This window comes from Anarhichas minor, unplaced genomic scaffold (assembly GCF_050575085.1).
Source record: "Anarhichas minor isolate MPS153535 unplaced genomic scaffold, ASM5057508v1 ptg000017l, whole genome shotgun sequence".
Taxonomy (NCBI): domain Eukaryota; kingdom Metazoa; phylum Chordata; class Actinopteri; order Perciformes; family Anarhichadidae; genus Anarhichas; species Anarhichas minor.
Genome location: NW_027466463.1, coordinates 6480759 through 6500918, shown reverse-complemented (window position 1 = coordinate 6500918; position 20160 = coordinate 6480759). Strand labels below are relative to the sequence as shown.

General features: G+C 44.5%; 2 protein-coding genes across 2 annotated transcripts; one reads left to right on the top strand and one right to left on the bottom strand.

Moving 5' to 3' along the window:
• The first annotated feature begins 164 nt into the window (after positions 1–164).
• Positions 165–13593, top strand: mms19 (MMS19 homolog, cytosolic iron-sulfur assembly component). The gene is made up of 31 exons (XM_076093147.1): positions 165–387; positions 872–920; positions 1257–1357; positions 1599–1684; positions 1873–1947; positions 2442–2511; positions 3374–3502; positions 3635–3696; positions 3950–4036; positions 4179–4253; positions 4436–4513; positions 5203–5341; positions 6094–6248; positions 6320–6389; positions 6820–6945; positions 7033–7114; positions 7516–7613; positions 7974–8135; positions 8536–8691; positions 8802–8901; positions 9040–9142; positions 9360–9437; positions 9517–9643; positions 9747–9853; positions 9989–10045; positions 10206–10392; positions 11073–11155; positions 11281–11445; positions 11803–11862; positions 12067–12167; positions 12521–13593. Exons 1-31 carry the CDS (start codon positions 300–302, stop codon positions 12549–12551), a joined length of 3087 nt encoding a protein of 1028 aa, XP_075949262.1. The 5' UTR covers positions 165–299; the 3' UTR covers positions 12552–13593.
• Positions 13594–13648: 55 nt separating this feature from the next.
• zdhhc16b (zDHHC palmitoyltransferase 16b) lies at positions 13649–20003 on the bottom strand. The gene is made up of 9 exons (XM_076093148.1): positions 17301–20003; positions 17002–17196; positions 16813–16901; positions 16694–16722; positions 16417–16550; positions 15931–16016; positions 15728–15851; positions 15497–15567; positions 13649–15169 (listed from the first exon to the last, which is right to left on the bottom strand). Exons 1-9 carry the CDS (start codon positions 17757–17759, stop codon positions 15067–15069), a joined length of 1290 nt encoding a protein of 429 aa, XP_075949263.1. The 5' UTR covers positions 17760–20003; the 3' UTR covers positions 13649–15066.
• Between the last annotated feature and the right edge of the window lie 157 nt (positions 20004–20160).

The following is a 20160-nucleotide window of genomic DNA, read 5'->3' as shown; positions in this document are numbered from 1 at the left end:
GTAAGGGGAGACGGTGTCAGGAAGTACATCACGAATATCATTCTACTTTTTGCTGAGTTTGGAATTCTGACAGCACCTGAAGGCATCACCAAAAACTAATGTTCGGTTTTCATTTCAACATTCAGAAAACATTTCAGTTTCAAGCAACACACACCTAACGCAATGGCCTCTGCGCAACATTGCATTGTTCGATAACAGCCCTGTTTTATAAAGGCTTGTGTACAATTTGTCACTTTTGCCTTTCGTCTCGCTCCTAACTTTTCGCGCATGCGTGGTCTCAGTTGAGCTACAGTGGCACGATGGCTGCGGACAGCACCCTGCTGCTGTCTCTGGTGGAGGAATTTGTCTCGGGACTACAGGACAGCAAGGCCAAAGATACAGCAACATGTAAATACGTCTTCCTCATATTTGCTTCGACACTTTTTCCAGAACACCTTGTTGCGAAAAACACGCCGTCGAAGCTTGCGGAGCTACCGCTTCAAGGATGCGCAACACGGCGTGGATGGTTAACGAGCTAACTTAGCGCCACAACATCCTGTGTGGTGTCACAACCTCGTGAAACAAACACACACACTCACTGTGACACTTGTATCACGGTAACAGCACACACTTAATGTATCTCTAACGTTTTCTCGTAATGCCATTCGACTAGCAGCGTGATATTTCATGCTCCAGTGTGCTAACTAGCTGCTGTGTTTGTGTCCGAAGCAAAACATCCAACATTCAATGAACTGTGGACCTTTGAACCCGGCCGAGGTCGTTAGATAATCTGCAGTTCTGCGGCTACGACTTGTTTTCTGCGCGTATTTGTAGCTGGCTATCTTATCAGTGCTTTGCTACGATTCACTAAACTTGGCTTTCTGCTGCTCAGGTGTCAAAGATGGACAGTTTACAATACTGCAGCTGGTGGAGGCACTGGGGTAAGCCATCAGGATGTTTCCAACATTACAGCAATAACATAAACAGTAGTAGTATAATTAAAAAGTCCCTCTGTCTGTTGTGCTCTTAAGTTGGTTTAGTGTGTGTTAGACAAGGGAGGTGGAAGGAATTGAATTATATTTAATTTAGCCATTGTCACCCTAAACAAATATGACGTCTTTCTCATGAATGGTATTCATTTACTATAAATGTAAAATTATATCCACCCTATATTGCGGTTTTCTATTCATTAATAATCATCACATTTCATACTCTTGAGTTGCTCTTGTGTTTAATATTTTGTAATGATGAACGTCTTCCGGTCCCTCCCTGTTCAGACTGAGCCTCACCAGCGTCCAGCCTCACACCCGAGCCAGAGGAGTCCAGCTTCTCTCTGACGTTTTACACGATTGCTATGGAGGTCTCACAGAGAGAGAAGGTACACATCTTCTCCTATGTTTTGTAGATCATCCCACTCTCTTCTTTACTCTTTGTTTGTTATTTGGGTGCAAAACCATCATATAATTGTTGGCTTGTTTGGCTGATATATAAAATATTTTTAAAAAAGGAAACAAATCAGACATCTATCGAAAATATCTTAAATAACCCGCAGTCTTGCGGAGCTGCATGCAACATATGAAAAGAGTGATATTTTATCAACATGTCTCTGTTCTCCCCAGTGGAAGTGCTCATTGCCTTCTATGAAGACCGTCTCAAGGACCATTACGTCATCACGCCGCCTGTTCTACAGGGGCTCAGAGCGCTGGTGAGTGTTTGCCTCCGACAGATTTTCAGTGACGACAGCGACTGAAACATCCTGCAAAAGATGAACTGACTGCCACGTTTGCACATTAGTTGCTGCTCGACAGGTTTTGAGCATCCTTTTGAGAAGCTCCAGATGTGAGCAGGGAGACCAACGTGCACGTTGTGTGTTTTTATGCTTTTTCTCCCCAGACAAAATGTACAGTGTTGCCTCCTGGCTCAGCTGTGTCCATGCTGAGGTCTTTGTTCCAGGATGTTCACGTTCAGGTGAGACTTGACACTGTGTTATGATTAAGATGTCAAAGTTGTAGCAAGCCATATTTTATTTTAACATACACCGTTTTGTATGTGCAGGGGATACAAACAACAGTAGATTTGAGTTCAGTCCAATCGGAACATCATTGCTGTTCACGAGGAACAAAGACAGCTGATCAACCTGCTGTACAAGTCTATTATTCATCTGCTGCAACAAATGCGACCCAATCACGTAACCGGCGATCAATGGGCCATTCAAAACAAATGAGTCAATCAAACGAGAGTCACTCAAATGGGCCATTTAGGTGACACACAGCCGCACAGCCCTGATGTGTGAATGCAGCCTTCGAGCGTGTGATGATGTTCTTCTTTTTTTTCCCTGCATGTCTGCAAAGCACTTTCTCTTCTATTAAGTATGCTTTGTTGGTAAACTTGGCTCATGAAAGTGTTGTTTAATTCTGGGTGTTGTGGGTAAGAGCTCACAGGGCCTGTTCCTTTTTCTCCAGTCGTTGATGCTGACCGAGAGAGCGTGCGTCTACAACATGCTCATCAACCTCATGGCGATCAGAGAAGCCGGTAAGAGATGCCAGCTCTGAGTCTTGAGTCACCGTGGCTTAGTTAGCAGAGGAAAAAACAAAGTTTCTGTGTTTGAAAACGTAGGAAATCCAAAACAGCAGAGAGAGAGTTTAGAAAGTCAGAACTCTCACTAGTTGACTTAAACTCTTACCAGCCCTGTGATACGGGACAGAGTTGTGACAGCGTCCTCTGCTTTGTTTGGCGGTTGAATGATTTGCATGCACTACAACATAGACATACTGTACCAGAAGCAAAGGAAGAAAGAGGAAGCATATCTTTCGCCGTCAGCAAAAGACTGACGGCGATCGTGTAATGCTGCCGGTATTTAGAAAGAACACTGCAGCATGTGTGATAGAACAATGTGACCTCACCTCTGTCTCCTCGCTAAAGTAGAAGAAAACACAATAATACCACTGAAATAATAGCTTACTGTGTGTATCCATCGATTAGACGAATCCTCTGAAAAGTTCATATCTGGATTATAGAATCTTCAATGTGGAATATTTGAACTCTAGTTTGAGTCTTACCAACAGTAGACCTCAGATTTTGGAATAAAACTGAACGATCAGCTTTCCATGTGATGCTGAGTGCTGGTCACAGATTTAGTTGTTTTTTTCCTCAGTTAATAACACAACGTATCATTTATTGTGCCTAAGCAATCTTCAACATACTTGTAGCTCACGCCCTACATCCTAACAACTACCTCAGCTTTTCAGGAAGAGGTATGTGGTGTAATGTCTCCAAACTGGCGGTTGTGAAAACTTGTCACCACTCTTCAAACACTATGTGTAAAACCAATAAATCTGTCAGCCATCTAACAGAACATCCAACCAAACTGTGTTCCTGTTTCACTTGTCCACAGAGCTGAAGGGTCTGGGGGCAGACTTTGTGTTTGGTTTTGTCCAGTCGATGGACGGAGAGAGAGACCCTCGCAACCTCCTGTTAGCCTTCCAGATCGCCAGGACCATCGTCCTCCGAGGTTACGATCTCGGTGAGAGCGCATACCTGTGCACATTCAGCATCTTTCTCTGTCTCTGTCCCTCTCGCACATTATTGTGTTACTATCCATTGCACAGTTCGAGCATGACTCTTATGTTGTTCATTTCCTGTCCGCTGTCCTCAGGTAAATTCACAGAGGAGCTGTTCGAGGTGACGTCCTGCTATTTCCCCATTGACTTCAGCCCCGTAAGTCCCTGTTTACTCAGCTGCTTTTTGCCTGAGAACTGCCTGAAAGCAGAGCGAGAGCAGCAGACATGTCATCACCGACTTCCTGTGGCCTCAGACTAACTCTGTAAAAACAATAGTACCCTCGTCTGCTCACGTACATTTCCCGTCTCCACATCATTTTTTGTGTGGCATAAGGACATTCTTCATGAATATGTGTAGGTGCCTTTTTGATTTCTGTGTGTGTTCTCTCCTTATTATCCATCCTCCTCAGCCTCCCAACGACCCCCACGGCATCACCAGAGAGGAGCTCATCCAGATGTTGAGGGACGTCCTCACTGGGACGCCGCGGTTTGCAGAGGTAGGACCGTTTACATTGACATTTAGCTTCTTGGTGCAACGGCGGTCTTGTGACCTGAGAAGTTATAGATAACGTCATTTTTCATTAATACGGCCTAAAGAGAGTTTATTGTTGTTGTGTTTATTACTTCCCCCCCCTCCAGTTTCTGTTACCTCTCATCATTGAGAAACTGGACTCGGACGTTCAGAGTGCCAAGCTGGACTCGCTGCAGACTCTGGTGAGACGTCTCTATTAATCTCTACTCTTTCCCTAAAGTTTGTACATGTGGATTATTCACTGTGACTTGTTACAGCTACAGCGGAGCTGCTGAGAGGCCCAGAGCAGGAGGGTTCATGTGCAACTTATGAAGTTGATGCGGGGTTTCTTATCTTTCTCATTACCACACTGGATACTTTTCAGGTGGCTGGCGTGTCCCAATATGAACATAAGGACGTAGCGGAATTCCTGGAGGGCCTGTGGGCATCTGTGCGGAGAGAGGTTTGTTTGAGATAAAAGTATACAAACCATTAATACTACTTGGGATTTTATTGGGTCTTTATGCCGTCTTAGCTTTGTAAAGAAACATTTCAGCATCTTGTGTTTTTGTTCCGTTTGTGGAGATGGCATTCTGCTTATCTTTATTGCTAGGAATGAGAAACAAGCAGCATCTTTTAAAGCTGCGTTCACATGAACAAACTTTGCTTCTCAAACTCTGCAGGGTTTAGTCTTTTGGTTTGTGTTGTTTGTCCAGTTGCCGGCAATAGCATTTGAACTCCAAATTAAGGCTCCGAGACATGAAGATGTGAGTCGCAGTCTTCAAACAATAGAACTGATGGATGTCATTGAGAGCATCTAAAGGAAATGAGCCAAAACACAATGCTTTATGGGAAGAAGGGAACAAATGCAGTTTCTCATGCTCTGAGAGCCAAGACAAACAAAGACTGGACTGATATTCATCAGTATTTACTTTTGTTCTTAACAAGAGAAGAGATAAATGACTCACGCTCCAGGCGTTGAAATCACTCATTTCAATTTCAAAATCAATCACAGAAATGTGTCAAAATAGACTTTTTCATTCCAGTCCGACCGCTTAGATCAAAGTAAACAAACTGTTAATATAAGCGTCTCTTTGTGAATCTGAAGAACCAACCCATTTAAAATGTCCCCCTCTTGTTGTTTCCTTGCAGGTGTTTCAGACATCGAGCGAGAAGATCGAGTCTGCCGGCCTCGCCGCTCTTACCGCACTCACTTCCTGTCTGTCTCGCTCAGTCCTCAACTCTGACTCTGAGGACTCCCTCAGCACCTTCCTGGATCTCGTTCTCAAAGGTGAAATGTTGTGAAATCGAGCTTATTCGCACACGAAAACCGTTTCATAGGAAGGATGTAAGAACTCCAGCAGTGTATAAAACATGTCGAGGGAACGGTAGAAAGGCTGTGAGAGTGGTGGAGGTGAAATACATGAAAAGAAAATAACCTGCATTGAGTGACTGTGAGGTGGTGAGAGAGGGTGTGTAGATGTACAAAGGGCTGAACTAAATAAGAACTGGGGTTAGTAGGTGGACAGGAAATTCTACCATAGTGACTGTTTGTTTAGTTCTCTTATTTCAACCAGCTGCTTGTACACCGCTGTCATGTTAACTGTGAACGAGATACAATGTTAGCCTCAGAGGATGGTTAGGAAGACTTATCAACCAGTATCGCAGCTTTCATGACTTTTATAAGTACCTAAATGTAAAATCTATAATTCTTGAGAAGGTAGTCTTTATTATGATGATATAGACACTGGGGTTTGAGGAATATTGGTTGATTTCTGAAGGCCAATATCCGTATTTATATTTTAGACAGAAATCCTTCACATCCCCCAAACCCGAAAAAGATAATCACATGAATTTCTGTGTGAATGTTTATCTCTTTAGGGTAAAACAAAGCCGGTGAAACAGCATGGGAGACGATAATGAATGCGAACGAATGAAACCAGAGTATTTTAGTGTTGCCTGCTCTTAAGCCCTCTCAATCTTAAGTGAGTGCTCTACTTCAAAACATTTCGTTTTTTTACTGAATGTGTGATGTTGTTCCAGACTGCAAACATCACCTGTGTGAGCCGGACCTGAAGCTGGTGTGGCCCAGCGCCAAGCTGCTGCAGGCCGCCTGCAGCGCCTCCAACAGGGCGAGCCACGTCATTACAGACGCCGTCATGCCCTCTCTCATCGAGCAGTACAACAGCAGAGCACAGGTGAATGAGCACAGCTGACACCCACATGGTTGGTTGGCTTTTAAGTTTTTTTAATTGAACTCTTTGTGCAGTGTTCCCACAGACGGACATTGCTGGAGGTGGTGCAGCGGTTTGTTCAGTCAGTAAGAACCTGTGAGAACGGTGAGTGCTGTTTATCGTTGTATTTGCTTCAGAGCAACATCTTAACTCCACACCGCTCATGTGTGACCCCCATGTCTTACAGCTGCGCCCGCTTAAACACCAAGAAATAATGATACAAATCATCTACTTATACTACAAAGAACACATTTGTTTTGTGTGTGGACTCTGATAACATCTGTATTCCTCATCTTAAAAGCTTAATGTAGTTTATTGTCTCTTGACATTAAATCTTAAGTTTTCCAGATGCACTGTGAGGTAATGTGTGTTTGTGTATGTATACTATGATAGTCCGTCATAAAGGAACTTCAAAAGGAACTATTTGCTCGTTATTTTAATACTGTAACTGTGTTTAGGTGCTGTTTGTGTATAACCATGGAGACAAAAGATTCCGATTTTAACTCTTCTCTTCTGTTTCATCCTTCCACATTAGAAGAGAGTGTGTTCTCAGCCTTCCGCCCGTCTCTGTGCAGCATGGTGTTTTCAGCTCTGACGGAGACTAACTCCAGCCTGCAGGTCACGGCCACCTCTGTGCTCACCTCACTGGCGCAGCAGACAGGTGAGATGCGATAAACTCTTCCATCCACAGCCTGCAGCTGAGTCGGGTGTAGTGCGACATTCAGCACTGTCTCTCTCTCTCTCTCAGGCCTGCTGTTGGACTCTGATGTTGAGCTGGCTGTAGATCACCTGACCAGACTGTTGCTGACGGAGGAGGACAACAGAGTCAGGTCAGCTTCCATCTGCCTCTCCTCTGTCATCCTTACTGTAATACTGTGTTGCTACGTCTCTGCTGAAGGCCACCGGAGTTCTCTCACCACTAAACCCTACACACTGCTCCTTTAGAACTCATACTGTGCACTTTTAGTTTCGCCTCGATCCGAGTCGTTTATTATTGAGTATCTGCCGATACCGAGTCCAGATCCGATACTTGTGTTTTCATAGATAATACAGCTGCACACACTTCAAGTACATGAACATGAATCCAAAGCTTCAAAGCTCAATAAAGCCGATTCGGTAAATGATATAATCCCTTGACTGGCCACGATACCGATCTCTGAGATTGGATCAGGACCACCCTACTAAACATAAATAGTACCCGTCTGAGTCTTTGTGCTGTTTCTGCCTCCAGCCTTGCTGTGGTGGAGTGTGCCGGAGCCTTGGCAGGGTTGCACCCTGCAGCTGTTATGACGAAACTGATCCCAAGACTAAAGGCGGAGATGTTTTCTGGTGAGTGAACGCACTAAAAATATGACTCATGATGCAAGATCCACACAGAAATATACAGATACTGATACTTGTGTTATGCAAGGCTTGTAAGAGAGTAGCTGGATTTTTCCATGATTTATGTCTTTGTCTCACAGTGAATTCATTTAGTATTTTTTGACACCGATCAACATTAATATTATTTACATTTTAAAGGAAAATAAAACCCTACGAATAAATTACAAATATTTAAGCGTCCCATAATTCATTGCACGGGTAATTGCCCTGCGCCGCTAATGTTTATTTTTTTTAATTCCCCACTTCACATTCAGCAGGCTGACACTTCATGAATGTTTTGCAAACCTTCTCCTCTCCATTGTTCAGAGCCCATGGATCAAAATGACAACAGAGCAGCTCCTGAGAAGCATTCCCATCATGCAGTGCGCCAGCGCTGTTTGTCTGCTCTGGCTGCGGTGTCCACTCAGCCCAGTGTTGTCCAGGAGAGCACGCCTGTGCTGCTGGAGGTCCTCAGCTCAGCACACACAGGTACATCGGTGTGGAAAGATGGTTTTAGTTGGTTTGGTATAGATGACACCTCACCAGGGTCACAGTCCATCTCAAACTGCACAAACATCTTCTTAGTATTGTGTGAAGATTTAAACATTTTCTCATAAATTGATATTTAGTGATCCATATTGAGGCTGAAGGCTTTTACAACATACAGTAGCTAAAGCACACTTAAGATAGTTGCGTATTAGTTTGCCTCCAAGTACAAAAAGCTGACGGTGAGGCAGCACAGAGGTTTGACGCAGTAACGTTACCCATCAGATTCTGAAATGTGAGTGTCGGTACTGCTAGCCGATACTTCATTGCATCACATGACACACATCTGTGTCCCAGCCTAAAGAAGTGAAGTTTTAGATGAATGCGTTTCTTATTTTCTCAGGTAGTGTCGTTTTCTCCGTGGAGGAGGTGGTGTTGGCGTGTCATAGCCTCCAGAAAATAGCCGAGCAGGTTGAGGACTCCGAGGAGACGGGGCGATGCTTCCATGACGTCATCATCCCGCGCCTGCTGTCTCTGGCGCTCCAGGCAGCACTGCAGGGTGAGCGGTCCTTCAACTAAGAATAATGACAATGTCCCCTTTTACCTCGTCTACCCACATCACGTCAGCTGACATTGAAACATTTCGTGCTTCCTATTCATGTTTGTCAGGCGAGGGGTCACCTGGTCGTCGTAGTCCTCTTCTGGAGGAGGCGGTCCTGTCGGCCATGGTCCCTGTCATCAGTACTTCCTGCTCCAGGCTGCAGCCCACGTCAGTACAAACTCTTATCTAGTTCCTGTCTGTTTCTCACATTTTCTTATTTAGTGCGTGTCTCAGATTTATTGAAGCACTATTAAGAGCGTTGTTAACGAGGTGTGCTGTTTCCTCTGTGGGTGTTTCTGTCGTCAGGCTGGCGGGGCAGACGGCGTCGAGGGCCGTGTCTCTCTTCCTGGATGGTGATGTTTCCTTTTTGCCCGACAACTCGTTCCCTTCAAACATCCAGCTGCTCAAGGTTTGTACCTACATGGATTTGTGTACACGAGTGAGTATTTTGGGGGCTTTTATTTAAATATCACACCCCGAAATTCTTCATCATTGCCTCACTGTGCGGTTTATGATAATCAGATGCAAAAACACTTGAAGCCGGTATCATAATGATGCAACTGTATTGTAGAATTATTATCCGTATACCTCGTGTCATCTATGTTTCCCACCACTCGTTTTCCCAGAAGCAGCCGGGGGACTCGTGGAGCCGGTCTCAGATGGTTTGTCTGCTCCTGGGATGTGTGTGTTCGCTGCCTCGCGGTGTGAGTCTCCACACTTACACAACACTTTATCTTCTTTAATAACCGTAGCTGTATTCTAAGTGCTGTGCGTGTCATTCAGGTGGAGGTGCCTCGGTTAGATCTCCTGATGACGGAGCTGGAGGAGATGAGCTGCACCTGCAGCTACCCGCTCTCATACACCTCGGCTGCAAAGTGCTTTGCTGGGCTGGTTAATAAGAGACCACAGGGTCAGTTTAGGGTCTTTACTCAATTTTTTTTTTATTCCCTCCAAAAGCGAGAGCTTCACCGTGTCAACTAAAAGTCTCCGTGATGGTTTGCTTTCTTCTTCAGGCGATGCTCTCGACAGCCTAATTCAGAGGACCATGCAGAGAGTGTGTAGTGAGCTGGACTCTGCGTCTTCATCCGTACGCACTCAGGCCTTCACCCTCATGCTCTGGGTAAGAGTCCCACTGGTTTGTCATTTTACCGTCGGCTGTCAATCAGTCAATGAAGTTGATTGGTAACGTAACAGAAGTATATCATGTTATAAGTATGAGAAGCTGCAGGTGCAATAGAGTTGCTCTTGTCTCCAGGTTGCCAAGGCTCTGCTTCTCCGATACCATCCTCTGTTCACAACGCTGACTGACAAGGTAAAAACAGCAACTATGAAATATGCTCATTAAATACAGTTGGACCTTGTGTTCTAATTAAACAAGGATAATCTTTCCATTTACTGTTCACGACGCCAAAACATACCGGACTGAACAAACTTGTGTTGTATTCCCCCCCCCCCCCCGTGTGTTTCTGAAGCTCTTCTCTCTGCTCGATGATGCTGATCTGGGTCCGGCGGCAGCAGACGGCTTCTGGCTGCTGATGAGCGACTCCACCGACATCCTCAACCGCGGTTGCCATGCCGATGTTCGCATCATGTACCGCCAGCGCTTCTTCAGCGAGAATTCAGCCAAGTTGGTCCAGGGCTTCAACGCTGCGCCGCAAGGTACGAGGCTGAGGAGATGATTCAGACATCTCTCTGTGCTGATGATCACATAAACGGCACTTTAGCAGACAAAATGTTTTTGTTTTACACTACTTGTGTACGTAACAGTTTATCCTTTATTCGTTCATTTTTATCGCCTTTGTACATCAAGTAAAAAAAATCAGGACCTTGATTCTAAAATATTTTTTTAAAAGACCACATTGTTCAGAGAGCAGCAATTTGAGCTTTGTTAATGAAGACCAAGATTCCTGGACATGATAGTCGGCCATATTTGAATATATAAAGGAAAAAGAGGAAATGAGAGAAGGAAATTAAATCTGTTGTCGGGGGTTTATTATCCATTCTGATAACTTCCGATAACTTTCAGCGTAAACATCTATGGACATGAATCAAAGTGTCTGACTTTTTATTTTTATTTACTTTAACCGTTTTTGATTAAATCAGTTCATATCTATCAAGTGTATGAAAGAATATTCTCACCAAGGAATATTCTCACCAAAGAGGCTTGCTCGTCCTCAAAACACTTGCGGAGTGTTTGAAAGACATAATGTAAAATCTCCAGAAGAGAACAAATAAACGAGTCACTTATTATTTAGCAGGTTTTAGACTTTTCCTCTGGCTGTCAGGTTTTAGATACCTAGGTACCACTTTAATGTTCTTGATCTCTGTCTCCTCTACAGAGAAGAAGCCCAACTACCTGAAGGCTCTGTCTAACATTGTCAATAAGCTGCCCAAGCAGGTTCAAGTCACTGAACTACCAGCGGTGAGTTGAGAGCAAACCGTTCATTTTCAGATGGTACCACGAAATACTGTAACACTATTAAAAATGTAGAGCACCTGGGAAATGGTCGGCATTAATGTGTCACGTTTTCTTTTGTCCCGGTCCAGCTGCTGTCTCTGCTGTTGGAGGCCTTGTCGTGTCCGGACCAGGGCGTCCAGTTGTCCACGCTGTCCTGTCTTCAGCCCGTCCTCATCGACCCGCCGCCAGCGCTCATCCAGCAGCTCGAGGCTCTGGTCAGCAGGCTGCTGGCCCTCACCTCCAGTCCAGCCATGGTTAGTGAGGCGACATGACACAGTGTTTTCTGTACTCATCCTTCCGTCACGATCGGTAAGATTGTGAGCGGCAAAAAGGTACATTTATCATATGTTGAATACATATGAAACTACAGCAAAATAATGTTTTATATGTTGTATTACTGTATGATGCAGTTACAAATGCATGTGCACCCACGTCTCAAAAGAGCTTCATGAAAGTGAATTAAAAAGAATAAAGTGGCACAGAGAGACACCGAGCAGCTCCTTCCTTGTGCTAAAGGTGCCGTGCTGTCTTCATTGGTCTGATGAGGCCGCTCATCACTTAGCATGAACATGTCGATTCGCTCTAACAAATATTTTGTTTGTTTCTCGCAGAGCGTAAGGACCGCCTCGTTGCGTTGCATCCACGCCATCTCCTGCTTCCCCGAGCATGAGGTAAAACTCAAAGAATTCTGGATGTGTTAGATGTTGTCAAGTTGTTGAATAAATTCTAAAAGTTATGATTTTTCTCATTAGAATGTTACTATAGAATAGAAAATAGTGCTCTACCGCAGATTTGTTGAGACTATTACTGTATTATTATTATTTCTATGGACAAACAGTTTTTTAGGTTCCTTTCGACATGCTTTACTGTTTCAGGTGTTGCCGTTTCGGGCCCGGGTGCTGCGAGCTCTGGCCCGGCCTCTGGACGACAGGAAGAGGCTGGTGAGGAAGGAGGCGGTTCGGGCAAGAGCAGAGTGGTAAGAGAGCGGATACCGCCGTTCAAGGGATACGCTGGAGGAGATTTAAAATCACTAAATATCACATTGGTCACGACAGAGTTCTTCGTTTCTCTGGTAAATGTGCTTATAGACTATCCTGCTCATTCCCACTCATGCCAGGTGTTGACATGCTAAGGAAATGTCCATAATCTTAAAACACAGACAAAATATGAAAGGTTATATTCTCTTCAAAAGTGGAAAATTAGCAGATAAACGCCCCAAATCTTAACGTTCTGTTCTTTGGAATGCATCTTTTTTATGGTCATGTGCCAAATGAACAGTTTGTAGTTGGTTCGTCACACGAAGGTGTCTCTGTCTCGTCTTCCTCACAGGTTCCTGTTAGGAAGTCCTGGAGGAAGTTGATTCTGCTCCTCAAACACAGCCCTAGTCTCCCATCCTCCCTAAACCTGGAAGAATACAGATGTGGGAAAGTCAAAACTCCCGGACCTGGTGCCAAGGATCAAAGCTGCACAATCCACACAACAGCTCTCTCTCCTCGGTGCCCCCCCCCCCCCCCCCACACACACACTCCCTCTTTATCCTCCCGACTCATCTTTTCAACCAGAACCTCTCCACCCTTCTTCATCTTCTCGCCCTTTTTACTGTTTTTGTTGTCTATATCTTCATGAACGCACAAATACGAGTATGTGGACTGACTGGGAGCATTGTCTAAGTGAAAAAGAATGTTTAATATGTTACACACCTCATGGACGCTGTTGTCTTTCTCACTATTGGAGAAAATGGAACATCAGTGCATTTTTAAATCCCCCAAAGTGTTTTCTCGTAGTTCAGCTGTTAAAATACTATCAGCTGCTTTTCTGCCAATAACTAACAACATGATCAAGACATTTATCATTCTTTTTGCAAGATTTTTGAAAATCTAATCAAACTTGTTTGGATCTAGTTAGAGTTCTGAGATTCTAAATAGCTCTTATTAAATAGTTTGTGTGAACTCCCGTACGAAGAGAGGAAACACCGTACACACACACACACACTGAATGATGATGTCATGAACTGTGGGGGAAACATTTTCTTTGTATCTTTTTTTTAAACTTCGTGACCATTTTGACAGTTTCGGCTGCTAGAAGGCTGTTGAGACCTGGAAACATGTGGATGTGCCAATTGTCCGCTGGCTCACAGGGTGGCGTGAATCAATGCACCACACCTCCACTGAGATCAGTTTACATAATTAAAAATGTCGAGGTCAATGTACGTTAACTTAAGATTGTAAGTTATGTGAACAGTATGACGAACATCTGCGTTGTATTTTTTTCAATAGCTGAACAAATATATCGTAGTTCTTGTCGAGTCATTGCAGTGCGGTCGGCTGACTTTGGACCTCTCACCAACTGATGCCGAGGAAATAGAGTATTTAAGACGTCATTAAAACCTTTCTTTGTAAAAATGCCTTTAATGTCATTTCTTTAAATGTCGTCATGTGAAGAACTTCAAACTAGAAATATCAAACCGGTGTTTTATTAAAAAAAGACAATAAATCAAACTGGAGCTCAGCTCCCATTGGTTACACATATCACAGCTGTATGTCATGTTTCTATGGCAACTACAGATGCAACCCGTCCGTCAGTAAGTTAATGATACAAACGTGTTGCGGTCAAATCTGAAGGGATTAAAAATCTGGTGTTATATTTCACAGTGCCTGAAAGTGCCTCATTTTAAAGACGGAACAACCAAACAAGTTCTTTATCGCTAGTAAACCTTAAAACAGACAATTATTGAAATAATCTCAGGACAAAATCATCATTGAAAACGTACCCCACATTAAGAAACACTTGGGTTTGTCCTCAGCCCAAGACCCACGAACACAGTTAACATGAACATGAACAATGGAAACTAAAATAAAAACCAGACAGTCTGGCCTCAACTCTCTGGCTTAACAGGAAGTCACTTATTAATGGTGCTAGATTCTGCATTTCATCGGTAAACCGTGAGCACATTAAAGGGGTACTTCGGATGTTTAGAAGTGAGGTTGTATGAGGTACTTCTCAGTGTACTTACAGTAGATGGTGGTCGGCGCAACCCCAGTTTGGAGAAGAAGTGAGTACCGGCACACAAGTAAAGCAATTTAACGTTGTTTACAGGAATGTCAGCAAAACATATTTAAGCCACCTAAAACAAAAGCTGTCAACATCCACAGCATTGCTTTGCCGCTGCTCCTGTACTTGTGTCTGCTTCTCCAAACTGGGGGCGTGCCGACAAGTCATCTCTAGATGTACCTCATACACCCAAACTATGACTCGAACGCTGGCACATTGAAACAGTGTAAACAAATCGGACCTTCTCCGAGAAGTCAAATGGAAATCAAAAGACGTTTACCTCCGTCTCATATCTGAAAGACATTGACAACACGACTGAAATAAGATGGCGGGTCATTCTAGTTTACAATGTGCTGCGTTTGACACGTAGCACCTTTAATGTGCCGTACCTGCAGACTGGTGTCCTCCGACGCTTCCCGCACTACCTCATCCCTCTGTCCTACATCTCACTAAAGAGGCTGTAGTGTTGGTGCATGATTTTCCGTCAAAGAGAGACGCACATAAAAAGTCTTTGCCGTTGGCTTTACGGGAGAATGGCGTCGTCTTCACAGCTATGCTGGCCAGCAGCACCATTCATGAATCTAATTAGCGCTGCAGTCGCGGGGCGAGGTCTAGTGAGACCTTCAGTCGACCGGAGACGGCTGGGAAATGATAACGGATCCTAGAAAGAGAAACCACTGGTGCGTATTTCCATGTGGTTCCCACTTTTAACAAAGCAACAACAACCTGTGTCTATTTGTGAAACTACAAAGCTTCCCTTTCCTTGTTATATGATTGTAGCAGCAGGAGCTTCTCTTCTTTTAGATGTGGTTTAGAGGAAAGGATCAGATGGCCATGGGGTCTGTTCTGGTGAAGGTAAAGTCCCACGTGATGCCGTCCCCGTTGGGAAGATGGCTGGAGGGCAAGAGGACCCGCGTGAACCAGTGACTGAGGGAAACGGAAGAACAAATACGTATTGGTTGAAAACGGTTCATGTTTTTGTCAAAGGAGTCCGGGGGCTTTGAAGAGAAAAGGGTTAACAGCGAGGTTAAGCAGTGAAAACATTGTAAATCAAGCGTAAAATATTTTTGGGATAAGTTCCTTATACAACCTCACTTTAAAAAATCCAAACTATCCACAAAAGGTTTTCATGAAATCGCCCTTTTATGGTCCTAATGTGTTTACTTTCTGTCACTACCGCCTCTATATAAGGAGTTGTGTTTCACCGCAGTAACCACAGCTCGGTGCCAAATCAACTACGGCTGAAAAACTCACCTCCTTTTTTCCACACCCAACAGTAACTTCCAGTTGTTCACTGGACCGTGATGATATGGATTTTTGAACACCTGCGTTAGAACACAAAAGAAAGGCATTTTCAATGTTGTATTTTTTTTATACCAAATACTTACAGAGTCAACAATGTTATTTAAGTTTTTTTGGTCTCAAAATGTACGATTGCATGTGCTCCAACTGGTCCAATGCCGATTTGCACACGAGTGTTAGTACCTTGCCCTTCTCCTTGAGTCTTTTGGCCTCTTTGTTGTTGATGTGACGCTCCACGCTGGTCTCTCCTCTGCTGATGAGTATACTGTGCCAGAGGGTGAGTCCTCCAAGAGCGACAGACACCGTGCTGCAGGAGGACATGTTGTAACATGATGCTATCAGCCTTTATCTGATGTTTAAACAGCAGGGGGGGGGGGGGTCCTTACCTGGTCAGCACCCAGAGGAAGATGACACTCTTTTGAGCGGTGGTCTCGGTGTAGGTTTCGGTTGGAGGAGGGGTCTGATAGTATCTCTGCAGGGGGGACAGGAAAATATTCATGCTTGCGAATACGGACTCCTTTCACTTTCAGGTCTGATCCCAGGATGTTTCAGCTCGCTGCTCTCTGAGGGCATTTCGGCTCAGGAGCAAGAGGCTGCTCACAATGTGGGCACGTTAACATGAAGTGATCTCTGGGTCAAACTAATTAGTATTCAAAGCCCAAAGGTTGTTTGTTTACCAGCTGGTGCGTAAACACCTTTGACATAAGAGCGTCCCGGAGCAGAAAGCTGAGATCCTTTGCATGTCTCCAATTTCTCTTTTCATCAACCGAGCCCGTCTTGTGCCTTCTGACGTGCTACCGTGGGCGAGACAGCGGAGACGCCTCGCCCACAGCAGCAAAACGAGAACAGCAGAGAACGTGTCCCGGCCTCACCTCTATCGCGCTGTAGGCCTCCAGGAACAAGGCTTTGCTGCTGACGCTGCAGTAGAAGCAGCCCAGCATCATGTACAGGCAGAAGGAGAAGAAGTAGCGCTGGTTGAAGTGGCCCACGCAGTTGTTCAACCAGGCTGGAGACGTGTTCAGTTCAATGTGTACAAAGATGGTGAATCTAAAACAAACACTGGAATCATTTTTGAAATCAAAAAAAAAAAAAAAGCAAACAGAGTGAAGCTTGCCCATGCGTTCTCTGTGATGCTTGTTAGAAGGATACGACAGTGGTGGTCCATCTTCAAAACACAGCTGCAACATAAACAATTTACCATGAGGGATTATTTACATTGATTTTAAACTGAAGAACTGCACATAAGAGTTATTATTTGCTTATCTTACGTGTTGCAGATGCTGCAGTGGTGCGTCCTGTGCGGTTTGGGAGTGATGCATTTCTTGCAGATGGACACTGAGGGAATATGAATTTTGTCCTAAAATAAACAAGAAAACACAAATGAGGAGGAAGCGTGCATCACTTTTTAGCATACACCGCGTCAGCATTTTCCCTTCGGCCTATCAGGAGTTCAGTACCTTGGGCGAGTGTCCTGGAGAGGTGGTGGTGGCCTTGTAGTAATGGAAGACCACCATGATGAGAAGCCAGTGGCCACAGCTCAGGTGCCAGACGACCCAGTGCAAAGGGTAGGTGCTGACAATTGTGGGTAGGACGTACAGGTAGATGATGACCACAACCGAGGTCATCAGCAGTATGACGAGACAGACAAACACCTGAGAGAGAGAGAGAGAGAAGATGTGAGACGGTGAGGAACGAGGTTCCGGGGGGGGGGGGGGGGGGGGGGGGGGACATGGAGGATAGAGATCCAACGGCTCACCGCTCCAAACCAGCGGGTAACATTGTCCACGATCCAGTAGACGGGTTCAAACGCGCAGTCCAGCAGAGTGTCGCTGTTGGTGAGGCTGTTGAAGTACAGCGACTTGAGCAGCAGCCTGCTGTAGCTCCACAGCTCCAACAGCCGGCTGCCGGTCCACGTCCCGGTCGCCCCGCCTCGGCCTCCTCTCTGCGGGCGGCACTGCCGGAACCAGCGCAGAGCCAGCCTCATGGCCCGGGAGAGCTGCCACCTCCAGGTGCTGCTGCTGCTGCTGATGATGCTGCCCGTACGCATGCCACCTCCTCCTCCTCCTCCACCACCACCACCTCCTCTCCTACACACTCTGCCTTCCAGACACACACACACACACAGACACACAGACCAACAGGTGCAAACACAGGCCGCGTAAAAGAGCAGCTCTTCGTAGCGCAGCCTGGCGGCCGCAGAGTTTTCCTCCGTCATCTCTGTCGCAGCACGGGGGAACCGGCACTCCTAGAAAGCACCGGTATCCTCTGTGTGACACACGACCGTCAAATAAAACAAGGCACGAGCGGCCATGTATTGAGCTACGCCCCTAGAAATGATGCAGTGGTAACCCTGTAAGAGGGAAGCGCGATGGGGTGAATATCTTAAGAAGGAAATAAAGTAGCTACCCGATCCAGGGCATCATTTCATGAAAGTGAGTATGGGTTACACGGATAAGGCTTGTTCAGGTTCTCCCAAATAGGATGGCATGAATAATGAGACGCTAATCAGGGACCTTTAGGAGAAAGTGAGGCCTGTCAACAACTTGCCCTCTTTCGTTGCCGTCAGCTGCAACTTGACTATCCTTAAAAAAAAGCTTTTTAAAAAAAAGTAAGTGTAATAAGTGATCTGGCATAAATAATGTAAATGTGACACGCACCATCTGTCGAGGTCGCACATGATGACGCTGTTTTCCTATCGTCATTAAAAAAGGTGCTGAATGCAACATTAATTAATCATGAACACCAAATGAATTCTGCATGGAAGGAGGAAAGACATGGATCAAAAGTTAGGAATCGCCACAGAGTTATGTTTAGGGCTGCAACAACTCACCAATATTCTCTTTTTTTTTACTTTTGATTAATCTGCAAATTATTTTCTTGAAGAGTCTTGTAATCAATTGATCTCATTTGGACCATTTAACATGAGACATCTTCAGAAATGCACACAGCATTTCCCCCCAGAGGGCAAGCTGTTTTGTCTGACCGACGGTCCAAAGATATGGAGAATAAAGCACCTTGTACATGCATGCAGCAGAGCCTCCGCTCGACTAAGTGGGGACCTTTGATATTAATTTGCATATTATATTCAGTGACAGACAGAACACAGCAGGGCACCGCGGTCTCTATGGCAACCCGCTGCCCTAAATCTGGTTTGAGAAGAAAGGAGGATCACTGTGACTCAGTCTCTCTCAATACGATCAATTATTGATGATAATCATCATAATGTTCATGCAAATGCATGAATCATCTGAGAGCCACATGCTGGTGTTTTTCATGTAAAAATAAATTCTTTGGATTTTCACTCAAGTACTTCGCCATCAATACGACACTATGCTTGACACGTATGCAGTAGACATTAATTCATTATTGATCTTATATATACTTAACAAATAAGTATTCATGAGGAAATGACATACAATGCAAATACATATCCAACAGCTGGGTGGACTCAATCCGTAGCAGTATGTTGACATGATGTGTGAGGTTATGGTGATCAGGATCGTGTGATTAAAACAAATCGATTAATCAATCAACAGAAAACTAATTGGTCACTATTCTGACTATTAAGGGCAGACACTATCCTGTTCCAGCCTCCTCAATATGAAGGGTTTTGGGAAGTTAAATGGACATTTTTCTATATTTTATAGACTCAAATATTAATTGTTGACTAGAGAAAACATCTACAGTCTTATTTATGATGAAAAAGTGTTGCTTCAAACCCTAATATCATGATTTAACTATTGTAAGTCATTTGTTTCCCGGTCTAAATAGCCACATTACAGTCAAGTGGTGCAGCTGTTTGAAGCTATATAATTTATCTGAGTGAAATTAATACAGAATTCCACCATTTGAGCATGAATGTGACATTAATAACCCCCCCCCCCCCGGATTATATGGTCCACTCCTGTGGACTAGATTGGATACTGAGTGAAAGCACCAACAGCCACAGGCAGATCATAGTTATACTATACAAGTATAACATTGTTGTATTTTGGTTATCAGTAGCCTACATGCTATTGTCATTGTAGCTCTTAACCAGCAGAGAATGTCACCTTTGTAGAAATGCAATCGAAGACTGAGATCATTTGACAAATCCACATTACGATAGTTCCCACTGACCGAATGATTAATACTATTCAGTTTCATAATCTTGTAATCTCTCAAACAGTGAAATAAAGCATCCATCCCTTTGCTCCAGTGTGTCCTGCTTTGCTATTTGCTGTATCGTTGCTGCTAGCTGCCTCCAGCTAGCTGCTACCCGCCCACAGTGGAGTCATTTTTAATAAATACAGCTCTCCGACTCGTACTAAACTCGACAACTGACGTTCTGTACCTGGTCAGGTGACGTGTGCGGACAAGTCTGCAGCAGTACGGTCAGGTCATGGTCAGGCTAAACTGTTACCCATGGTCTCCACTGACTGCAGGAGAGTTACCCACAGCAAAAAGCGGCGGTGTTTACGAAGATCGTCTATTGATCAAAGGTTTCACTCAGCAGTGGCAAGTGGAGACGTCTTCCGGCTAAACTGGTCACGAGAGAACATTTTAAGTTAGTTTATCAGTGGAGGATCAACTACTTGTTACACCAAGGTTAAATAAATTTGGTTAAGAAACTCCAA

Bases quoted from the DNA above. Each gene is read 5' to 3' on its own strand.
- mms19 (XM_076093147.1), top strand. From the start codon at position 300: ATGGCTGCGGACAGCACCCTGCTGCTGTCTCTGGTGGAGGAATTTGTC. The intron at 388-871 runs GTAAATACGTCT...TCTGCTGCTCAG, and splicing joins GGCCAAAGATACAGCAACAT to GTGTCAAAGATGGACAGTTT. The intron at 1,358-1,598 runs GTACACATCTTC...TGTTCTCCCCAG, and splicing joins AGGTCTCACAGAGAGAGAAG to TGGAAGTGCTCATTGCCTTC.
- zdhhc16b (XM_076093148.1), bottom strand. From the start codon at position 17,759: ATGACGGAGGAAAACTCTGCGGCCGCCAGGCTGCGCTACGAAGAGCTG. The intron at 16,723-16,812 runs GTAAGATAAGCA...TTTATGTTGCAG, and splicing joins CACTGCAGCATCTGCAACAC to CTGTGTTTTGAAGATGGACC. The intron at 16,551-16,693 runs GTATCCTTCTAA...ACACGTCTCCAG, and splicing joins GAAGATGGACCACCACTGTC to CCTGGTTGAACAACTGCGTG.